At 37.6% G+C, this 26,742-nt stretch overlaps 2 protein-coding genes across 3 annotated transcripts in view; both read left to right on the forward strand.

Moving 5' to 3' along the window:
• Window positions 1-6,442, forward strand: part of LOC132106816 (monofunctional C1-tetrahydrofolate synthase, mitochondrial-like) — a 54,881-nt gene extending 48,439 nt beyond the window's left edge. The window contains 5 exon segments of the mRNA XM_059512834.1: window positions 303-305; window positions 361-532; window positions 976-1,086; window positions 1,634-1,786; window positions 6,249-6,442. Coding sequence (XP_059368817.1) covers window positions 303-305; window positions 361-532; window positions 976-1,086; window positions 1,634-1,786; window positions 6,249-6,338 — 529 coding nt within the window. The 3' untranslated portion in view covers window positions 6,339-6,442.
• Window positions 6,443-9,534: 3,092 nt separating this feature from the next.
• The window catches only part of akap12b (A kinase (PRKA) anchor protein 12b), a 35,210-nt gene continuing 18,002 nt past the window's right edge, over window positions 9,535-26,742 (forward strand). The window contains exon 1 of one of the 2 annotated variants that reach the window (XM_059512836.1): window positions 9,535-9,769. In XM_059512836.1, the coding sequence (XP_059368819.1) occupies window positions 9,659-9,769 (111 nt within the window). In that variant the 5' untranslated portion in view covers window positions 9,535-9,658. The remainder of the gene's footprint in view (window positions 9,770-26,742) is intronic. The other variant, XM_059512835.1, reaches the window with a different exon arrangement.

Below are 26,742 nucleotides of genomic sequence, written 5' to 3' on the forward strand. Positions count from 1 at the left end.
CATGCCTGGAGCTGATCCGTGCTGGTCACTGAGGAAATACATCAACTTTGCACTGAGGATTGCCTGATCGGCTTTCACCGTGGACAAAGCGGAGTCCAGCCTGTGGTCGTCACATGTGGTTGCCGCAAGCCCAACGGATGCTCCTTCATAGAATCAGCAGCATCATATGACCCCTTGAAAAAAAGTCATGGTTGATGTAAACCAGAAGAATATCAAGAGTTAAAGGGATAGTTCAGCCGTGTAGTTTCAATTATGGATGAACTTTTCCTTTAAAGAGAGCGTCTGATCAAAAGCAGCAACAGAAGGTGTCCAAACTGAGCTTATTTGCACTTGGGTGTGTATTTCCAGCATGTCTGGAAGTGACACTCAAGCAGAGATGGACCTGGTGTGTCGCATCGCAGAGGCTTCTGGGGCCTCAGCTGCTGTGCAGTGTCATCATTGGTCCAGAGGTGGGTGGGGCTCTGTGGAGCTGGCAAAGGCTGTGAAGAAAGTAGCATCTCAGAAGAACCATTTCCAATTCCTGTACAATCTGCAGTTAAGGCCAGACACAATTATTTTTGAAAAAAAAAAAAATACTACAAACCCTGACAAATGGTTTAAACTATTGATCGTATTTTGTAAGTGTTGCTCTCATTGTGTATATGTCAGGTTGAGGTGGAGGGATATAGGGCCATCAGCTGGTTTGAGTTAACCTTAGAGAGATTGTGACTTTGATTAAGTGATGCTATGAAAGGCGTAGTAATCTCTGCTCTTGGCTTCGCCTGTTCTCTATTATCCTATCAGAGGTCTGGACACTTGCTATACCAAACCTTCTACACAAAGAACTCACTGGGGGGAATTTATGACCACCAGATAGACGGAAGCTACGTTTCAGAGCTGAAAATTCAGTTGCTTGAATGTTAAATGATTTTGTGTTCATTTTCCATACATCTTTTACTCTCTTGTTCTGTTAAATAAGCCATGTTTTTTTTTTAACAGGATTCTATTGTCGAGAAAATTCGGACTATTGCAAAGAAGGTTTATGGTGCTGATGACATTGAGCTTTCTCCTGAGGCTCAAGCTAAGATAGACTACTACAATCAACAGGTGAGAAGGCTGGACATTACCACTGCACATCACTGTGATATTTGAGCTTTTTTTATTTAATCTTAATTTATTAATCTATAATCTATTTTATCTTAAAAGCTATATAAATATTTTAATATTTAATATTTATCTTCTTTTAATTTATATGCACCAATATAACAATACATTGTTTAAAGAAAAATACAGTATTTATCTTTATATACTTCATATACAAGAAGATCGTTTTTAATTAATTGATTGAAACTGGGGATTTGAACAGATCAGATTCATAGAAATCTGCCAAGTCTAGTGACATTTACAACGTCAAAGATTTGAAAGCTTCTATTTGTTCACCATTTTGAAGTTTCACCATCTTTTGATGTACAAATGTTTAATGAGCTGTGTGTTCGAAGATATTAAATAGTTAGATAATCTTGGCCTAATGGGTTTGAATTACATTCAGTGAAGCAGTGCATCTCACAACATGTTGGTTAATAGATGTCAAGAGCCCAGAGCCAATGATGTAAATGTCTCTTGTGGATATTAACTGTCTCTGGATCTCTCATAGGGTTTTGGTTCTCTTCCCATCTGCATGGCCAAGACCCACCTGTCTCTCTCTCATATGCCTGAGAAAAAAGGTGTTCCCACAGGTTTTATCCTGCCGATCAGAGACATCCGTGCCAGCATCGGGGCAGGCTTTATCTACCCTTTAGTTGGAACTGTAAGTAATTATTCTTGAAATCTGATGGAAGCTCATCTTATTCCATTCTTTTCCTTTCTACATATCTACCCTTTCCTTCCAGATATATCTGATAGCTTTCACTTATTTGATGCCATCCACTACCTCTTCACATTACTTTCTTTCATTACTTTCTTTGCTGGTAAGTGAATGTTTGAATTACTAATAGGATACAGGATTACGATTGAACCTATGATCTATGACCTTGTTAGGGCTTTTAAAAACAGCGCTCATGCCAAAGTCCTCTGGCTTTATGTTTTTGCTCTCTAAAAGCCAATATTGCCTGGCCTAAGGCAGATATATCTCTTTGTCTGACTTCCTGACAATGTTTGGTCAAGGCAGTTTTCATTTAATGAGAAGTCTATTGGACTCTCAGTTTGGATTCACAATGAAACCTGTGAGACGGTTTGATTAAGCTCTGTGAAACAGCCCTTAGAGCATGTGATGAGGTCAACTTTTGAATGACCCAGGCTTTTCTGTGTGTGCACGAATATTTGTGGTTTTCATTAAGATACCCCGTCCCTGGATTTTTCTCAATGTTTTCTCTACTTTCTTCCTAAATTCCAGTCAGACTTCCAGCAAGATTCTTTATTCTCCAATTTTGTTTGTGCATTTTAAAGCTATAAATTAAAAAAAAAAACATTTATAAACATGTATGGAAATGAATGTCAAAATGTAAAATCTGTTTGACTGGTTAAATGTGATAATTTTGATTTGATCGAATTGTGTTGTGCTATCAACATATTGCTTTATTTGAGCATCATGACCATCTGGATTTTTACATTATAGTGCCCCTGTTTGTTCGAGGCAGCATTTTAGTATCTTTTTGTCGTTGTGTGTTTTGTTGGCTGGGTGAGGCTTAGGGAAGGAAACTTATTTCCGGGTTGAGAGTGAGGTCCAGGCTGCAGAGTGGGGTCAGGGTCGGGGTGAGGTGTCTGTTGTGTGGCATGCTGGGAGATGGGTGACTGTGACACAGCCCCTCCGGTCTGTCCCGTTTCATCTCCATGGGCATGCTGCGGGACACACGGCCAGCACACATGACCCTCTCACATTCAACCCGTCTCAGAATTTACTGCCAATGCTTTGAACTTCATTGCAATCTCTTCATCTCTGTCGCAGTTCTGTTTTTCTTTATTTCTTTCCTCAAAGCAGTCCTTATTTAGTTATTTTGCTTGTTTGATTGCAATACATTCGGATTTCAGAATCAGTTCTTAAATTTTAGTTCACTTCCTGAATTAAATTGAATTTCTGATAATATACTCACCCCCATTTGATCCAAGATGTTCATATTTATCTGTCTTCAGTCGCAAAGAAATCAAGGGTTTTGGAGGAACCCATTCCAGGATTTTTCTCCATATAGTGGACTTCAGTGATGGCCAACGGGTTGAAGGTTCGAATTACAGGTTCAGTGCAGCTTCAAAGGGCTCTCCAGCTGAGGAATGAGGGTCTTATCTAGTGAAATAATCAGTCATTTTCTTAAACCAATAAAAATTACTTGTATTGCACCATCCTGACCTCACGCATTATGTAATCTTGTCAGAAAGATCACACGTAACGTAGGTGGAAGTACCAGCCCAGTGTTTACAAAGAAAATGTGCAAAAAAAGGTAAAACAACAATGTCAGATTTTGAAGTTGGAGGATAAAAAATTAGATGGATTATTTCACCCTACCCTACCTTTTTGAACCAAAGATGAGACCCTTATTCCTCAGCTGGGATCATGTAGAGCCTTTTGAAGCTGCATTGAAACTGCAATTTGGACGTTCAACCCAATTGCCGCCATTGAAGTTCATTATATGGAGAAAAATATTGTAATGTTTTCCTCAAAAACCTTATTTCTTTTTGACTGAAGACAGAAAAGACATTAACATCTTGGATCACGTGGGGTGAGTTAATTTTATTATTCTGGAAGTGATCTTATCCTTTAAGGTGCTATTTTGTATGTGTGTGTGTGTATGTGTATGTGTGTGTGTGTGTGTCTGTGTGTATATGTATATGTATATATGTATATATATTTATATATATATATATATATATATAAATATTTAAAGTATGATTTTTTTTAATTACTGTTCAAAAGTATTTTTTAAAGAAGCCTCTAGCATTTATTTGATCACAAGTACAGTAAAAACAGTAATGTTGTAAACAGAAATAGTGATTTGTGAGATAATTTTACATTTAAAATATTTCTTTTTGATTTTAATTTATTTTTAAAGTCTTGTTTAATACATTAGTATTTTTATTGCATATTTACAGCTACTAAAAAGATTGCTCTATTTTACAAACATGTTTCCTGTCTTTCAGTCATAGTCACCCTACATTTTAAATGCCATGTAATCATTATTCAGGCAAGTCATATCTTTTCCAATCATTTCTGTATATTACTATGTTGCTCAGGCTACAAGACAGGTGTGTGTTATTCTGCCTGTTACTTTCAATGCTAGGCCCTGAGGGACAAAGAAGGCATGGGGGGTTACAGGAGGAAGTAACTGATGTCATGCACCAGATATGTGAGGGAGGGGTCAGCCAGAGAACAATGGGACTCAGCGGATCTTAGCTTCCATTCAGCTTGGGAAATTTATTGCCCAAATCCGTGTGCACTGTAAGCCTCACAATGAATTCCTGATGATACTGCTGGAAGGCTTATGGTGTTTTGGCAACCTGACCACCACACTGACATGAACACGTGTCAACAGCAGACTGGTGCAAAGAGCATGTTCGGTAGAAAGTATAAACAGACACAATGGTCTGCGGGAAGGAAAACATGGCCCATTTGAACCAATTGTTCAAATGAATTAAGTTGCCATTTGTTCTTGAACAGTGACTACATAATGGAGTATTGTGTATGGAAATAATTGTGGGAATTTTTGGTCTTAATTTAGAATAGCATCTAGATTTTCAGTTTATTTGCGTGGCAATGCTCATATGATGGCACGAAGTGAACTCCTAAAGTAAAAACACAAACAGCTGAAGTGCAGATTTTAAACCTGATCAATAGCTGAATCCCTTGTATGTTTTTTTGGCACCGAAGACATCTCAACATCACACAGGCAAGCGGATGGCCTTTTAAGGGAATTTGCTGAAACAGGGTTGCATTTGGTTTAGTCTTTATAGGTGTCAAGCACCATAGATGCATTGATTTCCCCTGTATTGTTTTCATCATCTTCTGAATTCTTGTTTTGAATTTGACATTAAAATTCTGAATACATTATCATCTGCAAAAACATACTAAAGTCCATCTCAGATATAGGAAAGGGTCAAAGCTTCAATCTGACCAATCTGGGTTTAGCCTCTTGTGCTTTTGACAATAGTTTGGCATTTTGCAATGAAACTCCAAAAGTAATTTCCACCCTCTGCCATAAAGGTACTTAAGCAAATTGGAAGAAAGTGCTGTTTATTGGTAAGAGGTTTGTACTGTTGCTGAGTTTGTCCTACATTTGAATAATTTGGATTTAAATTCTTTGGGTCATATGGAATTCAGAGTTGATTAATCCAGTCTGTGGAGATTTACCCATTGTGATGTCATGCTAACATTCATGGCTTCTTTGGATCTTTATATCTAAGACCTCTATGAAAATTATGGGATAGTTTTCATTCTCTGGGCAAGGTAAAACTGCTGGATAAATGATGTGCTGTGTTCTCTCTTTTTCTGTCTCGGCCTCTTTTTGTAATGATAATTTAATAAAGATAATTCATTTATTTTTCCTGAGTCTCACATGTGTGCCAGTCACTTGATTTTAATCTGTGGTAATTTTAAGGTTGTTCATTTTTCTTTTATGTAATCAATTGGTTTGACCACTGGGTATAGATTTTGTTATTAGGGAAATAAAATTATGACCTTTATATTTTACTTTTAATAATATAATCCTAAATCTGCATACTTTTTTAAACTGAGGGAATATTAATTACTTGTATACACTGACCTGATTCTAAAACATTACATTATGTAATGTTTTATCACAGTTGTAGTAGACGCATCAGTTTCAAAATGATGGCAAAATTGGGAGCTACTAAAGACCACAATTGTCTCTTTAAAAACAAAAACTGAATTCATTAGGTGATAAATCTGATTTTAGTATTTCCAACATTAGGTTATGTTTGTAATTGAGATTTATATGCCAGAGAAGTCGTTTGAAAATAACAAGATTTGCCTAGAAAAGATGTTTAGGTGGTTTGTTTAATATGCTGTAACATCTTTGAAACCAGCTCTTTTTTTTAAGAATGATCTTGACGTTAAATGAATCTAAAGGACATAGACTTTTTTAATCACTTGTAATGAAAACAAACTATGTATCAGTTATAGTCCTCTAAGTGCCTTAACTTCATTCAACAAAACTTTAGTTCACACAGACTCTTTTACGGTGTGCTGTGATGTTTTGTTTGCACATAAAAACAAATCATGTTTCTTTTTTTTCCTTATACACTGAACTATACATTTCTTTCAGATGAGCACCATGCCAGGCTTGCCTACGCGACCCTGTTTCTATGACGTTGACCTTGATCCTGTGACGGAGGAGATAAAGGGACTCTTCTAAAGACATTTCTACAGTCCCACACATGCTTTTGACCAGTAAGAACAAAATTAAGAGTGACAGAACATTGAGACAATTTGTTTTTGTGTTTTGCTCATGCCACACAACAAAAAGGAAGAAAAGTAAAGAAGAATTCCATTGACTGTCGCAATAGATATGTATGCTTGAAAACCTGTATTTTCCCAGTGATGATAGATTCTACAATGAAAAAGGCAATCAGAACAAGTTGACAACAATAAAACAATACTGAACATTTTCATTCGTTCATTTTATTTTTGTTTATCAATGGGCCACTGTTACCAAAAATGTAATGGTTCAGCATCCAGTGTGTGTGTGTGTGTGTGTGTGTGTGTGTGTGTGTGTGTGTGTGTGTGTGTGTGTGTGTGTGTGTGTGTGTGTGTGTGTGTGTGTGTGTGTGAGAGAGAGAATGCAATAGTGATGTATGAATGAGTTAATGAATCACTAATCCATATTGTGAAGTCAGACTGTAGGTCCACAAATATGAAATTCCTCTAGATTAGATTTCTTGGTCTTTTATCAGAATGAAGAGCTGTGATGTATTATACAGTAGCAGACGACTGACCCCCACAGGGTCTTTCTATTCTTTTGCCTCTACAGGATGCAGTCCCATCAGAGACACCCTGTGAGGGCCGCAGTACTCATTCATACCCCTTTCAAAGAGAGGCCTGTTGCTTCTGTCATTGATGACACATAATTAGCTGACCAGCTCAGCTTGAAATTTACACAAATACTCACACAAAAACTTGTAGTCTCTTGTACTTCTAATCTCTTGCCTTTTTTCTTTTTCTTTTGGGCACTTAAAATGAATGGCCGGTGGTCCAGTGTGTCATTGTTCCTTTTTTTTCCATGTTGTAAAAAAACAAATAGATTGTGTGCTTTGAAAGATGGGAAAGTAATTATTTTATTATTTAGTTCCATGGTTTTTGTTGCTGTTATAGTGACTGCTGCCCTTTTGACCTTTTGTAAGACTTTTTACTGCTTATTTAATGCATTTCACCCAATACTCTGCAGTTTAAATGTTTGGGGTTGGTAAGATTTTGTCATGTTTTTGAACGTTTCTTATAAACACCAATATGCTGATTAAAACATTTCTCATTATCAATGTTCATAAACAGTTGTGCTGCTAAATATTGTGGAAAACATGATACATTTTTAAGGATTCTCTGATGAATAGAAAGTTCAATAGAACACCATTTAGTTGAAAAGTAATATCAATATCAATGCCTCACTTGATTTCACTTTTAAACAAATTATGGTGACCCCAAACTTTTGAATGGTATATAACAATATCATTGTGGTTATTACAGCATCAGCCTGATAGCCTAACAAATACTGGGAACTCTGAATTAGCTGTACTGAGTCTTTAACGTCAGTCCTTTGATAGGCAATTCATAAAGTTCATGTCTATGTCAAGAATCTCAAATCAGGCATGTTTCAATTAAGTTATGTTGTTAGGGTCACAGAGATCCTGCTTCAATTATTTTAGGACTGTTCTTTTGTGACATTTAGACTAAATCTGGCAATTCAAGCACCAGTTATTTAGATTATTTTTTATTTGCCTCATTCAGCATCAGCTAAAAGGCAAATTAAGTCATTATTTGCTAATTACTGCAGTTGCTTTGGATTTCAGCTTATTTGTCATTGGGCCTCGTTCTGCACCAAGTATCCCTAAAGGTAACTGAATATCCAAATTATGATTTTGAATCATTAGACATGGGAGTACATGTGTGAGGGGTCACACTGGACAAAGTCAATGTTACTTAATTAAATTACAGTGTGAATGTATTACAATACAGTCTGAACCTTGATGAAATTAGGAGTCCTAACCTATAAAATGTTGGATATAAGTTAATCACTGCTCTAAGTAATAAGAGAGTTTTTTTGAGGACAAAAAAAAACTCCCTTACACTATCAAGACAGGTCATGATCTGAGCCTTTTTGCTTATGTCTTTTTAAATTATGGATTTAACAATGTGCTCAAAACATACCACTTCTCTTACCACCACAAACTACTGCCTCTAAATATGGTCTGGGTATTTCTGAAAGGCAAACATGTCCTCAGTCCATTCTTGAAATGTTTTTCCCTCTTTTATTATAGCGCATGTTATCCTATAACAATGGCCAAACTTTCTCCAATGGCACAGCGTATAGGCATCTACAGGAATGATCTTTGCATAACATAAACATAACCAAATTACCTAAATCTAATGCATAATGCATTTGGTATTCTTAATAAACCTGAATGTATTATATATTTTAATCTTAACCCTTACACTAGGTGTTGTTTACTTCTCTACACAAAGAGCCAGTGTATCGTGCCACCTCGAGATGGCTTGTGCACACTTGGTTGTGATTCGCAAGTGGCCTGTAATTTATGCATTTAAAGCTTGTAAACAAAATGCTTTGAAACACAGCCAAATATGTAATTAACAGAGAGAGATAGGAACCTCACTGCATGGTTGGTTTAGATGCATGCATGTGGATGCAAACTACAGTGCCCACTTAATTCGAGATTTCCTGCGGGACACGTTCCATTGGGCTGTATTTCTGTGGAGGCCCCAATGTTGACATTCCCACTGTCTGTAAATAAAACCAGGGCTGAAGCTTAAGCTTTAATATTTTCATTACTGCAGCTAGCTGCATGCCATTGTAAAATGAATGGCTCTGCATATTTTTAATTTTACTAAGAAAGGCACGTGCTGTAATAATATCTTAATATTCTATGGAATTTCATGAGCAGTTTAAATAAAAGCAAGCATGTATTTTATAATGAACAATTTTGAATATGTTCACTTGGGGGCGGGGGGGGGCGGGTGTTGTAAGACATTTTGTTACTCTAACTGTACTGAGTTGTCATGGTAACAGAAAACAATGTGTTCCGTTATTTTTATTTGTGAAATTACATTTTCATTTGAATTAAGAATTACATCAGTTTATAAATCACACAGAATGGTAAGTTCTTGCCTCAAAAGTCTATTTTGTCCGTCTAAATCTTCTATAATTTGTATGATTATCCCAGAGGATGTTAGCCAAATTCAGTTTGTAATTGTGTAAACTGATGGTGCTGCATACCCAGGTCCCTCTCTCGTTTGATGCTGTGTAAGGCGTGTCTGGCTGCTCTCCATGTGATACTGATGGGAGGAGGGCTCCTAAAAGTGAACCTACAGATCCGTTTCAACATTTTCCAAACCAGACAACCCTCGGGACGGACTGCAGGGCGTATTAACACAGGCTATTGGATAACTACTTCATTTTGAACACTCGTTATTTGACTTAGTGGAGAAATAGCGACGTTATTCAGCATGGGAGCGACACCATCCGTGCAGCGGGACGCGAAGAGCCCTGAAGATGCGCCAGAGGACATCGGCGCGGAGCTCAGGGACACTCAGGATGGAGAAAACGTAGACGACAAGGTAACACTGCGTTTGAAAAGTAATATTGTCGCTCTGATGTGACGTTTTTGATGTGTGTGGATCGAAGAGGCGTAAAACACTTAACATGATCTCCTAAGTATCCCCATTCGGGACCCCTTGAGTCAGATGTGTGGCGCAGCTAGTTACTGTTGCTTTATGTAAACATCTGATTCCTCTGACAGCTGTGACTGCGCTGTGTGCAGGTAGGCCTATTCGAGAAAATGTTCAAACATGTCTGCTTGTGTCTATTCTTAGAGCTTTTCTTCAAGTTTAATGAGTACATTTGCAGTGATGCAGTATTGAGGCAGTCAGGTTATTGCAGCAGAGGTGCGACACTTTTTTTGGTCCAGACAACAACAACATGGGATGTCGTCAGAGAACAGAAAATTGAGATTTTCTTTGGAGATTTTCAAGAAGATGACTGCATTTCTATACCGTTCACAATTCTTCAGGATGAATGTGCATGTTCTCAATATTTCCTGACATTGTGAGTCAGAAATATCTGCCTGGTTATAGGCTCATTGGTGTTTGAATTTGTTTACTTGACTAGAATTATCATTCAAGTTCTGCTTCTGAATATATTATTAATATTTAAGTGTAGTAGTGCTGTCATAATGAATATTAGCATAATGTTGCAATTAATCAAAGTCATGTTATTAAATATCACAATAAGTGTCATACTACTTTTATACAGGTGTTCTAAACCAGACGTAAGAGTTTCTAGAGGGCATAGAGTAAAAATTTGGTTATATTTTAGTATAGGTCTATATTGAACATTTTTTACTCTGTTAATTGTTAAACAACAAGTGGACTGGAACAGGTTGTGACTGGAGCAGCAGCAATGTCCCCCTCTTTTCTGTTTTCTGTAATCCAGGTTTTCCATTTCCCATTTGCTGATGAGAGAAACCCTACCCGGAGTGATTCTGGATCAAAAAAAAAAAAAAAGATTGGTTTGAAAAATTGATGGTTGATTTGTATGAATTCGTACAATCACATCTGTACTTTTTCATACAATCTTCTTGTTCCCAACTGATGGTTAGGTTCAGACGTGGACCTTCATTCTAACTGTTTTTGTTGTTGTTAAAATTATTTCTTTTATTTATTTATTTATTTATTTTTTGCATATCAAATATACATATTCATAAGAAATTGCCACCTTGCAAAACAGTTTTGTTTTTTCATGAGATTGAGTTGGCTCCAACCAATCTGGGACTTTTTCACTCTTGTGTGATGCCTTTACCTAATTTAGAGACACAAATTTGCACTATGCTGTTATTTCTTGTCATGTGCCAAATCACGGGATGCATAACTTACACCTTGGCGTTATATTGTTTCAAAGAGCTATGTATCAAAATGACGGGATAATATAGCAAGCAGAAGCCATGCAGAAAACTCAGGGGTTTACAAGAGAATCACAGGATGATTTTTGATGTAAACTCACTGACAATCTTATAATAGGATTTATTATGCAATTATGCCTTTTTAAGAGGTGCTTGAGTCCTAAAAGTAATAGTTTATTAAAAAATGAATACCCCCTCATGTCGTTTCCAACTCGTATGAAATTCTTTCTTCTTTAGAACACAAAGAAAGATATTTTGAAAAATGCTGGTAACCAGAGAGTTTTGTTTACCATTTTAAAAAACAGAGACATTTGATAACTCTGTAACCTACAACTAGATCCGTAACATAACTTTTTCATATTTTGGCATAAATCCTATGATAATTCTGATCTGATGTTAACACGATCAAATTTCATATTGATCACATTAATTATTTAAAAAGTGCTTGTACAAAAAACCATCGAGTACATTATTGACAAAGCCATTACTGAGATGATCCCAGTGTATTAGTTTTACATATTTGGAAGTGGAAAGCATATTTGCTGTATGTTCTTGTACATCTACCAGTATGTTTAGCCTTTTGAAATATTAATACGATATTACCTGTTGTAGGTTGTTCCTTTATTTAATTTTTGCCAAAGAGGTCAGCACAACAGCCGCATTAATTATGAAACTTTAAACAACAGACCACAGCTTGTTTAAGGAGAGACATGCAGAAATATGATGGGACACATGTTGTTCCTAAAAAGGGTTACAGTTGTTTAAAGAAGATACAAACAAGACAATGTCCTTGCATTTTGTTGTCTCCCAACATTCCATTCTTCTTCAGCTGTTTAGTTTCTGTAAAGTGCATGATGATTGTCTGACAGCTCAGCTTGTATACAGTATTTGCCTTTTTTTTAACAGGCAAGCCTAAAAGAATAAACATGTAGTTTTTGGAACAAGACACAAAAAGCCCTTTTAAACCCATCCAGTTTTGTGACTTCTCTGAATTCTGTGTAAATCGAAATCTAGACTGAAACATGTCGAAACGTGTGTGAGATATGGAATATTAAAAACTTGAGTGTTTGTTATTTATCAGATAAGGGCCCTTGAACAGGTGTAGTCTGGCAAGACACGAGCGACTGCCCTGTCAGCAGTGTATGTGTGTGTGCGCTTTAGAAATACAACTACATGCTGTGTATACAGCGTTTGTGTGAGGCGCCCTACTGGAGATGTGGTTGATAAACATCCTTTCTGGTGCACATAGGAATTTTTGTAATTTCTCTCTTTCGCACACACTCGCGCTATCTAAAATGGGTCAAAACATACACGAGGTTGAGCACTCACTTAGACATCCCCTCACATTTTAACATTTCCTCCCCCTGAAATGCCTTCTAAACACTCACTTTGTTAAAAAACCAATAGGGGCTAACCCTCAGCTCTCGACTCTTTTCAGACTGTTTGCTGTTGATTCAATGGCTAAGCCTCAAAACTCAATTGCAAATATAAACTCACAATAATGCCTATGTTTCCCTTACTCTGAGAGACACAGTCGGGCCTTTTTCCAAACCAACAATGCACTGATTATCGAGTTCATAAACACCCTTTAGTTGCGATTATCTGGAGTAGATTCACACTATTCAAAGCCTGAAAATACTCAAAACATGCGATTAGCTTGTGTAAACTTATTTAACTTTATGAAGAATGGTATTAAACCCTTTTTCAGAGCGGTAATGAGAAAGGGGTGGTGTGGGAGCGTTTGCAATCAGATAAGAGCCTCATAAAGGATGGGACCCGAGAAGAGGGGGGAGGAGTGGAGAACAGAGGCCCCATTTAGGATGGGCTGGAGGACAGGTCCCGGGGCAGAGGGGTGCTGTGTGTTCATCGGCATGAAGAAAGAGAACTAGAGAGAGGGAGAGAGTGATGCATGGAGGGGAACTTGGGAGGAAGTTTGTTGGTTTGAATGGGAACATATCAAGTAGAAAGAGTGAAAGAGAGGGCATTGGGAGGGAAAACAAGTAGATGGATAATAAACATGTGCTTTGCTGCTTGAGTTGACGAGAATGGTAAAGATGAGAAATGGAGAGAGAGTGGGATATGTTTTTCTTTTTGCTTGTGAAATAAATGAGAAAAACATGATGTCGTGCTGACTCTTGTGCGGTCACATCCCGGGTCGCTAGATTTTGCCCCTTTCACACAACCAGTGATTAGTCGGAATATGTGCATGCATTCACACACAACCCTTAAAGGTCCCATAATGACACGTGACATCAGGACACTAGGCACGTTAACTTTTACTTAAGCTGATGAACGAACGCAGCTTCAGCGCGGATAGTGAAAAACTAACTGATCTCTGCTTCATTACACTTTGCACATATTTTTTCATCGCGAACGTTGATCTGCCTTCAAAACACCCGGTAAAAGAGTTGCACGATACTACGACACACTATTATTACCATACGGCATTGGTTCTGACTTTTGTTCACACAGAACTTGTTCCGGGACTGAACCCAGCAATGTTACTAGGTCCCCAACCCGGGATCGATCCCGGAATCAATCCCAGGACGTGTTTGCGTTCACACAGAAGGCGATCCGGCAATTTTCTGGGTCCAACATGCAGTGTGAAAGGGGCTGTAGTGTTGAGATGTGAGATTTTCATTTTTCACTCATTAAGGTGAAAACCTTACTGTGAGACAGAGCAAAGATAAATGCGTATTGATAGTTGGCTCAGTTGTATAGAAATTCTATGAAATTATTTTTAAGTTACTAAAGGTTGTTGGTACTAATCTCAACTAAACTTACTATGAAACTTTTTTTTTACTGACCAAAAAAAACTTAAACTTTAGCACAAAGGTTCAGCATGATAGCATTAATTTTATCAAGATTTAAAAATTATGTAAAAAACACTTTATTTAAAGGTCCAATTCTCTATTAACGAACCATTAACTATGACTTTCACCTCGATAAACTCATAATTAGCTGCTTATTAACAATTAGTAAGGTAGTTATTAATTTAATGTGTTGGGTATAGAGATGTAGCATATGGTCATGCAGAATATGTGCTTTATAAGTACTAATCAACAGCTAATATGTTAATGATAGGCATGCTGATAATCAGCTAGGCTGGTTAATAGTGAGAAAAAGTGTTACCAAATGTTGTTCATTGTTCATAATTACCTAATGTACCATTTTATACTCAGCAGTTTTTGACTCTACAGTCACAGCATTCATTAGTTTCAAATGCCTTTGATAACACTGACTTGAGATCAGTAACTGAGGTTCATAGTGAAGCGGTGCACTGTAAGTCCTATGGTCAGAGGATCTGATCCAGGATCAACAGATGAGTGAAAATAGGGAATGGAGTCAAATATTGTGCAGTGTAGGATGTGATGGAAGTGCATGCAGACATCAGGGAATCAGTGGTTAATGAGGGTTTGGCAGTGGTGGCCTGTCAGGCTGTTTGCCCCACCGTCCCATTCACACTGATAAACCAGAGTGGGAGTGGGGACTTCCTGAGCTTTGACTGCAGAGAGGAATTTGTTAAATGGCTCAGTTAGTTGGAAAAGTTGTCTGTTCAGCTCATCTGGATATTTATAAAATTTAAAATTATATAAAATAGTATTAACTTAATAAATTAGCCTTGTGGTTATTGTATATTATTAATGTAATTTTCACACTTTAAGGTTCCAGTCTAATGAATATCAGCCTAGGACCTGCTGACCACTTGGATGTCTACATTCAATGCGTTGTCATATGAGAGTTTTGAAAAGTGTTCGAAAAGACCATTAGTCTTTTATTAGAGGAAAAAGGGAGGCACTTAAAGTAATTCACTTAGATGAAGGATGCAGATGGAGAGTGATCTGTCATCATCCAGAGAGAGGGAAAGTGGAAGAGAAGAAAAAAATAGATGAGTGAAGGGTGGGCTTGGGAAAATCTATTTAATATAATGTATAAAACTGATTTTTTCTTGGTTCTTTTTTTAGTAGTAATAATCTTTTTATGAGGCGTTTAGTGAGTGTTTATAGTTTGTTGTTGGGTAATTACAACAGTTATTAAAGGGACCACCCTGTTTCAGAGCAGGACTTCCTGTCCAGAAAAGGAAATTAGAGGAGGCATGATGCACATGAAGGTTCTTCCTGTTTAAAGATACAGTTATTCTCCTGATTATGTGTTATTTAGAGCAGAGGTTTAAGCTATTTTTAAATAATTTAACTCATTTGATACAGTTATTCTCCTGATTATGTGTTATTTAGAGCAGAGGTTTAAGCTATTTTTAAATAATTTAACTCATTTACACATTTACACAGCTTGTCTGTGTCTTGACAGGTCTGTTCTCGGAGGCACATGATGTCTGCTGGCAGGAGGGTAGGGATCCAAATAAACAATCTTCTTTTACTAATGTGGAATTAAAGAAGCAACTTTTATAAATATTTCACACCATAAAAACCTAGCTATAGACATCATAAAATATATACAGTACATATATTTCATGTAGTCTGAGTTGATCATGTAATTAAAATAAATTAGTACTTTAATTCAGAAAGGAAAGACTTTTGCAGTGTTACAAAATATTTCTATATCAAATAATGATCATATCCCCCTTGATGAGCATAAGAGACTTCTTTCAAAACCATGAAATATTTGGGGCTGCATTCGTTGAATTCTTTGCTAGTGTTTTCTTATGTTTGTTGTGTAAAAGTGAAGCTTTGAACCAAATTCGTGTTTAGACAGACTGTAAACAGACAGTCTTTCACTCATTCTGACCCTGCCAGTGCCATCTCAATTTCCCTCTCCCATTAGAAAGGACCTGTTTACATGGGTCAAAATAGAAGGGTTCTATTTTCACCAGCCAACTCTCACTGTCCTCCTCCATCACATTAACTCTCTTTTTTGTTTCAAGCCCCCTCCTTCCCTCTCTCCCTCTTTAGAAGTAAATCTGGCCCCATAAAATGTTAATAAGTGCCAGAGTTACATAAAAACACAGTCTTCCAGAATAGAAAAAAACAGAGGCCAATGAGGGCAAAGGTAAAAAGAATAGACCATTTATTATACATGAGACACATCATCTTTAATTAACAATATAGAGCAAACAAATGTTTCTGTGCTCCTCAGTTTCACTCCTTTTCTCAAGTAAACAAGCAATTTCATCATATTTCCTGATCTTCTGAGTTACTCTTCACTGGCGATGGGCATGTGCTGATAAAAGTAAACCACTCTTCTTGTGGAGATCCCAGACTAAGAGCTTTCATCAGGAGCCAGCGTCAATACCGTTTCATTACTGCCCTGCCAGAAAAAGACAATCCCTGTCAAGCGTTTACTTTTGTCTGCACTTCACAGCTCAAGAAACTTATTGTGGTGCTGAACAAGAACTAAAGGCTCCTAAATGTGCTCTCTTCACAGCTTATTACAAATGTAGTGAAGACTATCGAATTATATATAGCTCATTTGAATATAAACATCATCCGGAAGTTTCACTAGGATGGATTCTGAAAGTCTTTTGGATTTGAATGTGAATCCTCAACCACAGGTGATTGAATGATTTTGAATAGATTTAGGCTTTTTATAATGACTTACATTTGTGGGTTACATTTTTGGCATCTTTGTGCATATTGAACAAATCCATGAGCAAAGGAAGATGCTGAGGTGGGTGTTGCTAGCCATAAGAACTACATTGTAATGATGTTCTTTTCTCTGGAAATTGGATTGGCCTGGCAGATTGTGCAGTCCAGCTGGTCCTGGGCTGATTGCATGCTAGTTTTATTGCTAAGAAACGCTGATTGGTTTTAGCTGATGTCATAACTGTTGTTTCTCTGTAACTAAGCAGGCACAGCCTTCACATTTTTTAGACAGCTGAATTTTCAAAACTGTACATAACAGTCATAGATCTTCTATTCTGTGCAATGTTTTTGTTATGCATGTAGCAATCAGCCTTTGGATCAAAGAGATTATGCAAATACAGACACTCCCACACAGGGTAATAATGATGATGTCAACAAAATTAGGCAGAAGCCACAATCAGTGGATGGTACTGGATGTAATGTCATCACAGACAGGAACCACTCCCATACAATTGAATCTCAAAACAGATAATCTGATATGCGTTTGTTCCTGAAAAAGAAGAGATGGCCGCTGAGATTTTTGCAAAACATTTTGACTGCTCTTTTATTTCAGAGATTCAACATAGCTTTTACCTCTTGTGAAAAGCATTTTCTAATGAAGATGACAGCAATAATGCATCAAATCACGGAGAAGAGGCATGTAGGCAAATACGTGAGAATTGCGAGATTGCAACTGTTTCGCACAAAGTTTTGGCAGTTTTTGTGTTTATGTCTTATTTGCATAATACCTTTAGTGAATCTGGTGCAAAAATGCAGATATTATGTGCAAATGAACAATGTTATATGACGGCACATTTGAGTCTTAATTTCCTTTAATGTAGCATTTTTCTTGTTTCTGAATCTGTTGAGTTTTAACAGTGTGGGTGAGTTTTATCTGTGCCCCTTAGGGAGATGTAGTTCAAAGAGTTCAATGAGATGTAGTAATTAAAGTGTGGATTCCATTTGCCAGAGAGTCATAAGGCTTTGTCAGATTTGTCTTCCTACTCTCCTAACAGCCCTTAAATCTGACAAAAATTCATCCGTCATGACAATCTTGGCAGATGTAAAGGATTCCTAATGAATCCTTTTATTCACATTACAGAACAAAGTTCTGCAGTGCGAATTAAGAGTTAAGAGTGAATGATATTTGTACCAGCTGATTGTGGAGTTTTTGTTTAAGATCACCTAGCATCTGATTTCTAATCACTGATGAAAGGATATGAATAGTACAGGGAGTATGATAGCAGAGAGTGTAACTGTATTGGCTGTGACTGAGTCAAATCAATATTGGAAATGGGCACTAGCATCCATTTAAGTCATGGGGAAGCATCACGAATGGATAATAACTATGACTTTGTGTTTGTGAGTTATGGCTAAGACCACCATGGTGAAGTGGTTTGTTTAGACATTGTAATATTTCTATGAGAAAAGTTACTTTTGGTGTAGCTGTAGATTTGAGTAATTATTTATTTCTTCTGGTATGTAAAACTTTATGTACACAGAAACACTTAAAACTGTTTACAAAGTGCCTTACAGAAGACACATAGCCTACATAAATGTTCACAAATATGTGTAAAGCAGATATTTAACAAAAAAAATAAAAATAAGAGAAAAAATATACATGAAAAAAATTAGAAAATGGAACGAAAAAATAATTTGATTAATTGGGGGAAAAGTTCAGTTGATTCATAGTGGAAAACAACTAATTGAATCTGCTGTTTGGGTCTTGGAACCATAATTCCATGCATGTTTTTTGGATTTTGGTATGAATATGTTAGCCTTAAGGTTATCTATAAGCTATGTGCGCCAAAAAAATGACAAAATTCACATTTAAAAGATATTAGCATTCAAAACATCAGTGGTCAATGATTTTTATCAGCTGTGACGTAATGGAAACGCTATTGAAATTTTAAAAAAAAAGTGACGGTGACCCATACTCAGAATTCGTACTCTGCATTTAACCCATCTAAAGTGCACCCACACAGCAGTAAACACACACCCGGAGCAGTGGGCAGCCATTTATGCTGCGGCACCCGGGGAGAAGTTGGGGGTTCAGTGCCTTGCTCAAGGGCACCTTAGTCGTCGTATTGCCGGACTGAAACTCAAACACACAACTCTATGGTTAAGAGTCAAACTCTTTAACCCCTAGGCCACGACTTCCCTTATTGGCTATTTAAAAAATGGGCAGAGCTGTTCAATATGTTCCACCATGTCTTCCTGTTTTGCACTTCAGTGGACCTTTAAACTCACCTTTAAATTGCATATCTCAAATCAGCATCTAAATATGATGTTACCTGTTGTTTATTATGCTCAGATAGCATTTTAAAAAGCACATATTTCAGGTTGATCCAGCCAGTGTGCGTTTGCAGTCCCAAGCATGCATCTCAGTGTGTTGTTTCTATATGATCTGGAGATTCTTATTGTAGCTGCAGTGAGCAATGACTTTTTATTAATTTACGATTGGATCTTTTATTTAGAAGGTAGAATTTACTCCACCATATTGTGTGTTACACTTTCTCCAAATTCACAGATATATAAGTGAGCCATATATTCAGTTGTTGATGATTAATGGGTAAAACAATAAAATGACTTAGAATCAAGCCTGGGGGGACACCACAAGACATCACATTGCATGATTGTAATGCCACAGTTCCCATGCCTCCAGTATGAAATTGTCACTATGTTGTTTGTGACTTTGGCTTTGGAAGACTGCTAAACAAATAAGGAAGCCAGGGCAGGAGTTAAGGACTTCCTGTTTCAGGCACATGCGCTGTTTCTCGTTCACTGCAGTGCAGAGTCTCATCAGCTTAGTGCTGTACCTAAAATAACCAGATGCTGTCCCCTCTCTCTCTCTCTCTCTCTCTCTCTCTCTGTCTCTCTCTCTCTCACACACACACACACACACACATACACCATCTATCTTTTTCTTTCTCTCATAGGACATAATAACCCTTCTTATCCTTGAAAGGCAAATCATGACGTATGCCTCTTGACAAACTGCTGTGATCCCTATTTCTGGTAAAGGTGCATGTGCATCTGTATATGGGAGCATGGGGGGTGGAAGTTAGAAAGCACATATCAAATGTGTAAACGTCCAATGAGAGTTGTAAAATCTCAGCACAATCATGTATTGATTGAAAGGTCATATATCACTCTGGCTCAGTGCCTTGCCAGAACATTTAGAAATGTTATCTTCAGATATATACAGAGGGTTGAAGTTAATAGAAAGTCCTAGAATGCACTGTAGTAAATAGTGATTGAATTCTCTCTCCTTATTAGAGATAATAGTGATGGACTTTTATAACTGGCAGAGTTAGAAGAAGATATGCAAGATTCATATACAAGGTTTATGAAAACAGAGATCCTCATAGGTCAAAGGATATATTATATAGCTCATAGCTGAAAGTGTTTGTGAATGTGCGTGTCTCCACTAGGTTTGGTCACATGCCTCTACCAAAGTAACATTGTTAAGGCATAAAATAAAATCAGGCAGCATGTGATAATCTCTATTAGCTCAGTTCCTTTGTTTAAAAACAATTCTGTATCTTCTTTGGTTGGATAATCATGTGACTGTTGGCGACAGTGGGGAACTAATTTCCCATGTGTTGTATCTAATCTTCTCAGGTCTCCTGAGTAAAATCACTTTCTGTCTGTTCAACAACTGATGGAAAATGTCATTTGAAAGTTAAGGGAAAGTGTATTGAAAACACTGTTTCAGTGACAAGTAGTTTGTCTGTTGGTTAGGACAGCAGCAAGTTAACAGATGAGTTAAAAGCAGGTTTTGTAGGACCCTAGTAACAGCCTTTTAGTGAAGAATTTTCTTATTGAAACACTGTTTGTGTATTAGGTGAACTATCCCTTGTTTCTGCCAGAGATTTAACCAATCCATTTTCACTGTCTTCACCAGATCCTAACTTTAAACTTTTCAAAATATCAGGAGAGTCACATCTGAACTCTTCCTTTCTCCGTATGATCTGAATCGCAGGAGGTCCTTTGGGATAGAGCGAGAGGATGAAGTTTATTGTTTCAGACCGAATGGGCGGGGTGGGGGGTGGGGGGGGGGTTGAATCTGGGGTTGGACGGTCCAGCTGATCTGCCAGAGACACAGGGAGGTCCTGTCCTATCACATTGATGTTTGCTCATGATGGTGGCCTTAGTGACAGCTGTTTGGGGAGTGGAAAGAAGACTCCCAGTATCGGCAGGAGACAAGTAGGGGGTCAGAAAAATCAGGAAAACGCATGGTGGGGTGGCTCTCAGCTTGGAAGACTCCGCACAGACATTTACATGTAAAAGTTCCTGGAATTTTTTAACACAATCACTCCTTTTTCGTATATTGCTCCAAGTCATTGCCAAAAAAGAAATTCCTCCTTCATCTAATGAGAAGTAAAGAATTCACTGCATATGTTACCATGAAACAAACAAATCTGAAGCCAGCATGAAGGAAGTTTTAGCAAAGTGAGCATTTAATCCCTAGCTGCCTTGAAGATATGTGATTTATCAAGTATGGGTGAAGAAATGCAAAGCTGTCACTATGCTATTTGTAAATGTGAAACTCAAATGCCATCAATTTGCCACAGTCTAATAAATTTAAGCAAGAAGATGATGTGTTTGTCTGCCTTTGAAACCAAAGACTTTCCCCTTCAGTGAGTGAGAAAGGGGCAGTTTGGTGTGTGGCGCACTGGTTCCGATTCAGACTTTGAGAAGGCTGATAATTTGTAGACCTCAAAGACTGTTGTCAAGCAGTGTAACTGATTCAGATCAACTCAGATGTACATTTGATATGATTAGGCGTGTAAGGGTGCAGTATATTTCGGTGGCCTATGTATCAAGATCAAGATGTAAGCATAGCCTATTAAAACACTGGGGCAGTTTACCACAGTCATACTACACTGGTGTAGCTTGTTTGTGAAGTAAGTGACTTAACTGAGAAAGACTGAGGTTTTCTGTGTGTTGCCAGAGGCTGATCGTTTCACATCTGTGTTTGTGTCGAATGAGATGATGCATGCAGTTTGTGGTCTCTGAGGCTCCAATACTGAATATGTGTTACCGAAGTCTGTATGTGTGCTTAACCCCCTAGACACAAAGCATGTCTTTTTCTCTCATGCTGGATGAGTGGTTTACTGTTTCAAAATTCAGCTGGAATTTTGAGCAGATTAAGTTAAATAAGATGAATATTTGCAATATATGTACATCAGAAACAGCTAAATTGTGTGTTGTCTCAGTGAAGTAAATCTTCTGCATAAAGCTGCTGACAGTCATTGATATGAATTAAATTTAGATGCCTAAAAAGAGTATGGAAATATTTTGCCACATTTTGCCATTTTTTTAAGTGGGATGTTTTGGATCCCATTGACTTTTATCAAATGGCAGTTCTTTAAGATACTTTTTTTGTGATCTGTTGAATTTTCCTTGCCATTGAACTATGCCTTTAATAATGAAGCAGAGTGCTAAGCAAAAGGTGAAAGCAAGAGAGCAGGAGGATATAGTAAACAACAGTTGAGTGGCTTCTAGTTTGTTGGTATCAGGGAGGGTTATTTTCTCAACTGGGAGGTTTGTGTTTGGGGCATAAACAACATGCATCTATCATGAGATCTCAAATGCCAATCTCAATTACAATTTATCTCCAAGCAGATTACAATACAGCAAAAGAAAGCAATGAGGTTAACAGTCACAGTAGTCTTAGCCTTAGACGTCACGCCCACAGACCGTTGGCTAAACATCTGATGCATATAGGACATAAAATTGGAAACACTTTAGAAGTGTCAAAGTCATCATCGGATTGGTTGAATTAAACAGGATTTCCGGGAGATGTGTGTGTCGCGTTCTTAAAATTTTTGCCTGGTAACAAAAATGCTGTGGCGCCAAACCCCCTCATGAATAAAGAAAGCCGTTGTGTTTACAACTGTGACCACGTGCACTTATCTGGATAAACTAAATGCTGGATATTTAAAAGTATTTCAAATATTTAAAGTTCACAGTAGTGTTGGGCGATATGGTTATTTTTCAAATCGTCATATCGTCAGCCCGTGAGATCGACGATACACGATATTATCGAGCATGGGTGGAGCAAGAGAGAGACTCTTTGTTCTTGTCATAGCATAACTATTTGGTGTTTTAAACCGCGCAGGTGCGCGAGAGAGAGCCTATGGAGTCACCAATAATCAAAAAAAAAATTACTTTCAAACATACTAACTGATTTAACTAACGTTAAATATAAAAATACTGTATTTAAAACATCTAGTTCATACATAGTCGGACGCAACTGTCATATCGCACGTCCGCATCTGCGCAGGGAAGTTATCAGTCTAAATGTTCTGCAAAATCAGTCAAGAGTGAAAATCAATAGCAGATTTCATTCAAAGTCCAACAGTTAAACACTAATATTGGGCATAAACGAACATTTAAATATAAAGTATTTAAAACAGGTAAGTTGATATATTTGTAGTAAAGTCTAATTGAACTGATGCATCAGTCATACAGCGCTCCGGACCGCGCGCCTCATGACGAGTCTGACGCACTGTCACAGAAACAAGAATGAGATGCATTCTAACATAACTGTGGCATTAAACTCAGTTAGTGAGGGCTCGTTTAATATATTGCACATACAGTATATAGGCCGTTTAGATTACTTGTTAAAGTGCAATGAAATACCTTATATCTGCAGACGATGTACGTCTGTTTGTGGATGGAGACTTTGTAACGGCCAAAACTATGTATTTTGCATGCATCACATTATAGTGCGGTGTGCATGAAAATAATAACAAGGCTGCAGAGCAAACTTATCATCCATAGTGGTTCTCACGTAGAGAACCATGCACTATGGATGATAAATTCACTCTGCCGCCTTGTTAATTATTTTGTCTTTACTTTATTTGTGACACCAAGAAAGAGTTAATCTCTCATGTATGAGAAGAGCGCGTTGCTGTATACCAGCCATTAAATGTGTGGGACACCAACTCGATGTTTTCTATCTCTTTCATTTCATGGATTTAACGAATTTTCCGAGTCAAAGCGTTACAACTTCACCGACTACATGCTCTAATCCTCCTGCGTGCGAGGTGTGTGTGTGAAATGCGGGCAGTGAAATTAAGTGAAATAGCTGGGCAGTTTAAAAGCCGAATTATAATAAGCAGCCTAATAAAAATAAAAATAATAGTTATTATTATTATAATCTAATACATTAATAGGAAAATGAGCCTAATATCGTCTTGATTATCGACAGAGAATTCTGCTTATGTCGATATCTCTGACGATCGTCGATACATGATACTATCGTCTATCGGCACAACCCTAGTTCACAGCATAGAATGTTTAAAATACGTCCAAGGGTTTTACACACCGGTCTGTTATTGTGGCAACATTTCCATGCCCCGAAACGTGACACTAAACGAAACGAACTGTGATTGGTTTTTTGACATATTGGTCAAATGGCCTCATAGGCGGGCCTTAGCCAATGAAAGCTGCCATAGATTCCAGACCTACAGCCGTCAGTCTAAAGGTCTGGCTATGCGAGACTACAGTCACACATACAAAGTTTCAGAGTGGAAGTCATATCCAGCTGGGACAATTGAGCAGTATGGATCCAATTAATTGACTTTGGTCTGATATGATTCCCTGTTGCTCATTATGTGCTTAAAAATGTTTATCATCCCTCTGACATCAGAATTTGTAAGCTTAACTTAAAAAGTTTAAGGGTCAATATTCAGCAAGATTTCAAACTTCATTACACAAAACTCTTTCACCCATAGTGGTCAGGCTTCATTTAACTGTAATAGCTTTCCTTGTGGTAATAAAATTGCTGAGTGACAGTTCACCCAAAAGCAAAAATTATGTCATCATTTATGCATACTCATGTTGTTCCAAACCTGTATGATTTATTTTCTGTGCAACAGAAAAGAAGATATTTTGAATGTATGGGAATTTTTTTTAAACTTCTGAAGTGTCCACAGAAGAAAGTAAGTAATGGAAGCTTGAAATGACACAAGGATGAGTAAATGAAGGCAGAATTATTGGGTGAACTATCCCTTACAGTAAGAGCTCTTAGCTCCTCAGTTTCTGTTTATCTGGACCTATCTGGTTCAACCATCAGTTGCTGATTTTGGATATAAAGTCTTACTCCCTGTAGACTCCTTTGATAGAAGATTCTATCATGTTTTGTTTCCCCACTCTACAAACTCGCCACCAGAGTCCCACAGGGTTCAGTGTTCTGACCACTGTTATTGTCTATCTACAGTTTGATTAGTATATCATGGTTAATCTTAACGCTTCTATAATAACGATACATAGCTTTATATCTAATATTCTCTTTTCATCTGAAGAATCTCAGTCTGCATCTCTAACCACTCTGAACTTGGAAGGTTTCTAATAATTACCTCATCTACTGCTGCTCTTCGCTGTCCATCCTTACAATTGGCAGAATTAGATTCAAAGTTTTATTCTGGCCTACAGTACAGGAAAGTGCAGGCCTGTTTTTAGTTACAGGCAGTGACTGAACCAAACATCAGACACATACATAATCTAAAACCAGTCCTTGTAGCTTTGCGTATTTTGTCACTTATATCCTCTCTGGACCTCTCACAATGTCTGTGACAATGCAGTCATCATGTTACGCATGCATTTAAGATCTGAGGTCAGGTATCATGGTTACATGGTTATGAATGTTGCTGCCATACATTTACTAGTCTGGGCTTTCAGTTTAATGAGCTATATAAGGATTTGATATACTGTAGTTAAAACCCTTGTTTAAGGCTTTTTTATCGCTTTTAAGGTGTTTAAATTGGCATTTAAAAGACTGAGGACTGTTATTTGGAGTATTTGACAACTGGATAGATGTTTAAGAGAGCAAGAATTCTCCTCTCCTTTGCTGATGTTCCCTGTCCTACAGAGAAGAGATTTGCAACCTCTCTGCAGAGTGATTTGTGGGATGAACAGCTGTCCCTGAACCTGTGATCTACAGAATGAAGCAGAGAGACTGCAACAGAGGAGGGGAGGAATAAGAGAGAAAAGGAATCTGGCAGATCAGTGCAATACAGGGCAGCAGAACTGAAGTATGGTGCATCGGTGCATTTCCAGATAATGAAGTTTTAGGAAGGACAAAGGAAAACATTATATTTGTTATATTAATGTACAGAATAAATATACTGAAAAAGCAGCGCACAAGGCCAGTCACAAAACACACTCACTGGTGACTGGGACTGCACACACACACTCACACCTGATGTCACACCTCTGCGCAAACTTTCCACCCACAAGTGTGTGGTGCCATAAAGACAAATTGTGTTTACCTTTACTTATTTCAGACAAACAACTGTCACACTTAAACACACTCACACTCTGTCAGTTTTTTGTTGGTTGAACAGTTGTGAAATGTCCCGGGTGAGTTATGACCTTAGTAAAGGGACCAAGTGTGTCACCAGCGAACTCAGACATTGCTCAGAAACCAATCTGCTGGTCAGTCACCACTAGTCAGACACCAATAGTCTAAAATCTCTGCATGAATTTGATCAAGAAAATGACATGCCGAAATATTATGTAAACAACTCACAATAGATGACGTGATGTTATATAAATAATTCAGGCTCTCATTAAATTACTTTAGAGCTTGTGTACTGTGTTACAGTCCACTCTTCAATAAATATACTGAGGAGAACTGATTTTCATAGTTTATAGCAAATAAAATTATTTTTGTAACATTATAAATATCTTTGCTTTCACCTTTCACTTCATTGAATAAAATGATTAATTACCTTGATAAAAAAAATCTTACCCAAAACCTTTGAAAACCTTAATTATGGATCTGAGTTATGGATCTGTAAATGGCAAGTGACGTCAGGTCCGATAAAGGAGGGGATGAAACAGAGCTGTGGTGAGGGGAATTTGGGTGGGGTTGCCCCCATCGAGCTGGAGTTCTGTGAAGGGGTCTCAGAATGTGGAGAATGACTGTCATGAGATAGGCCTGGGGGTCAGAGGCCTGGATGGGTTAAAACGACACCTGCTGGACCACTGTCTGAATCTTTCTAATCTGTCTTATTCTGACATCAGTGCCATCTTCAAT

Source organism: Carassius carassius, chromosome 27 (assembly GCF_963082965.1).
Source record: "Carassius carassius chromosome 27, fCarCar2.1, whole genome shotgun sequence".
NCBI classification, from domain to species: Eukaryota; Metazoa; Chordata; class Actinopteri; order Cypriniformes; family Cyprinidae; genus Carassius; species Carassius carassius.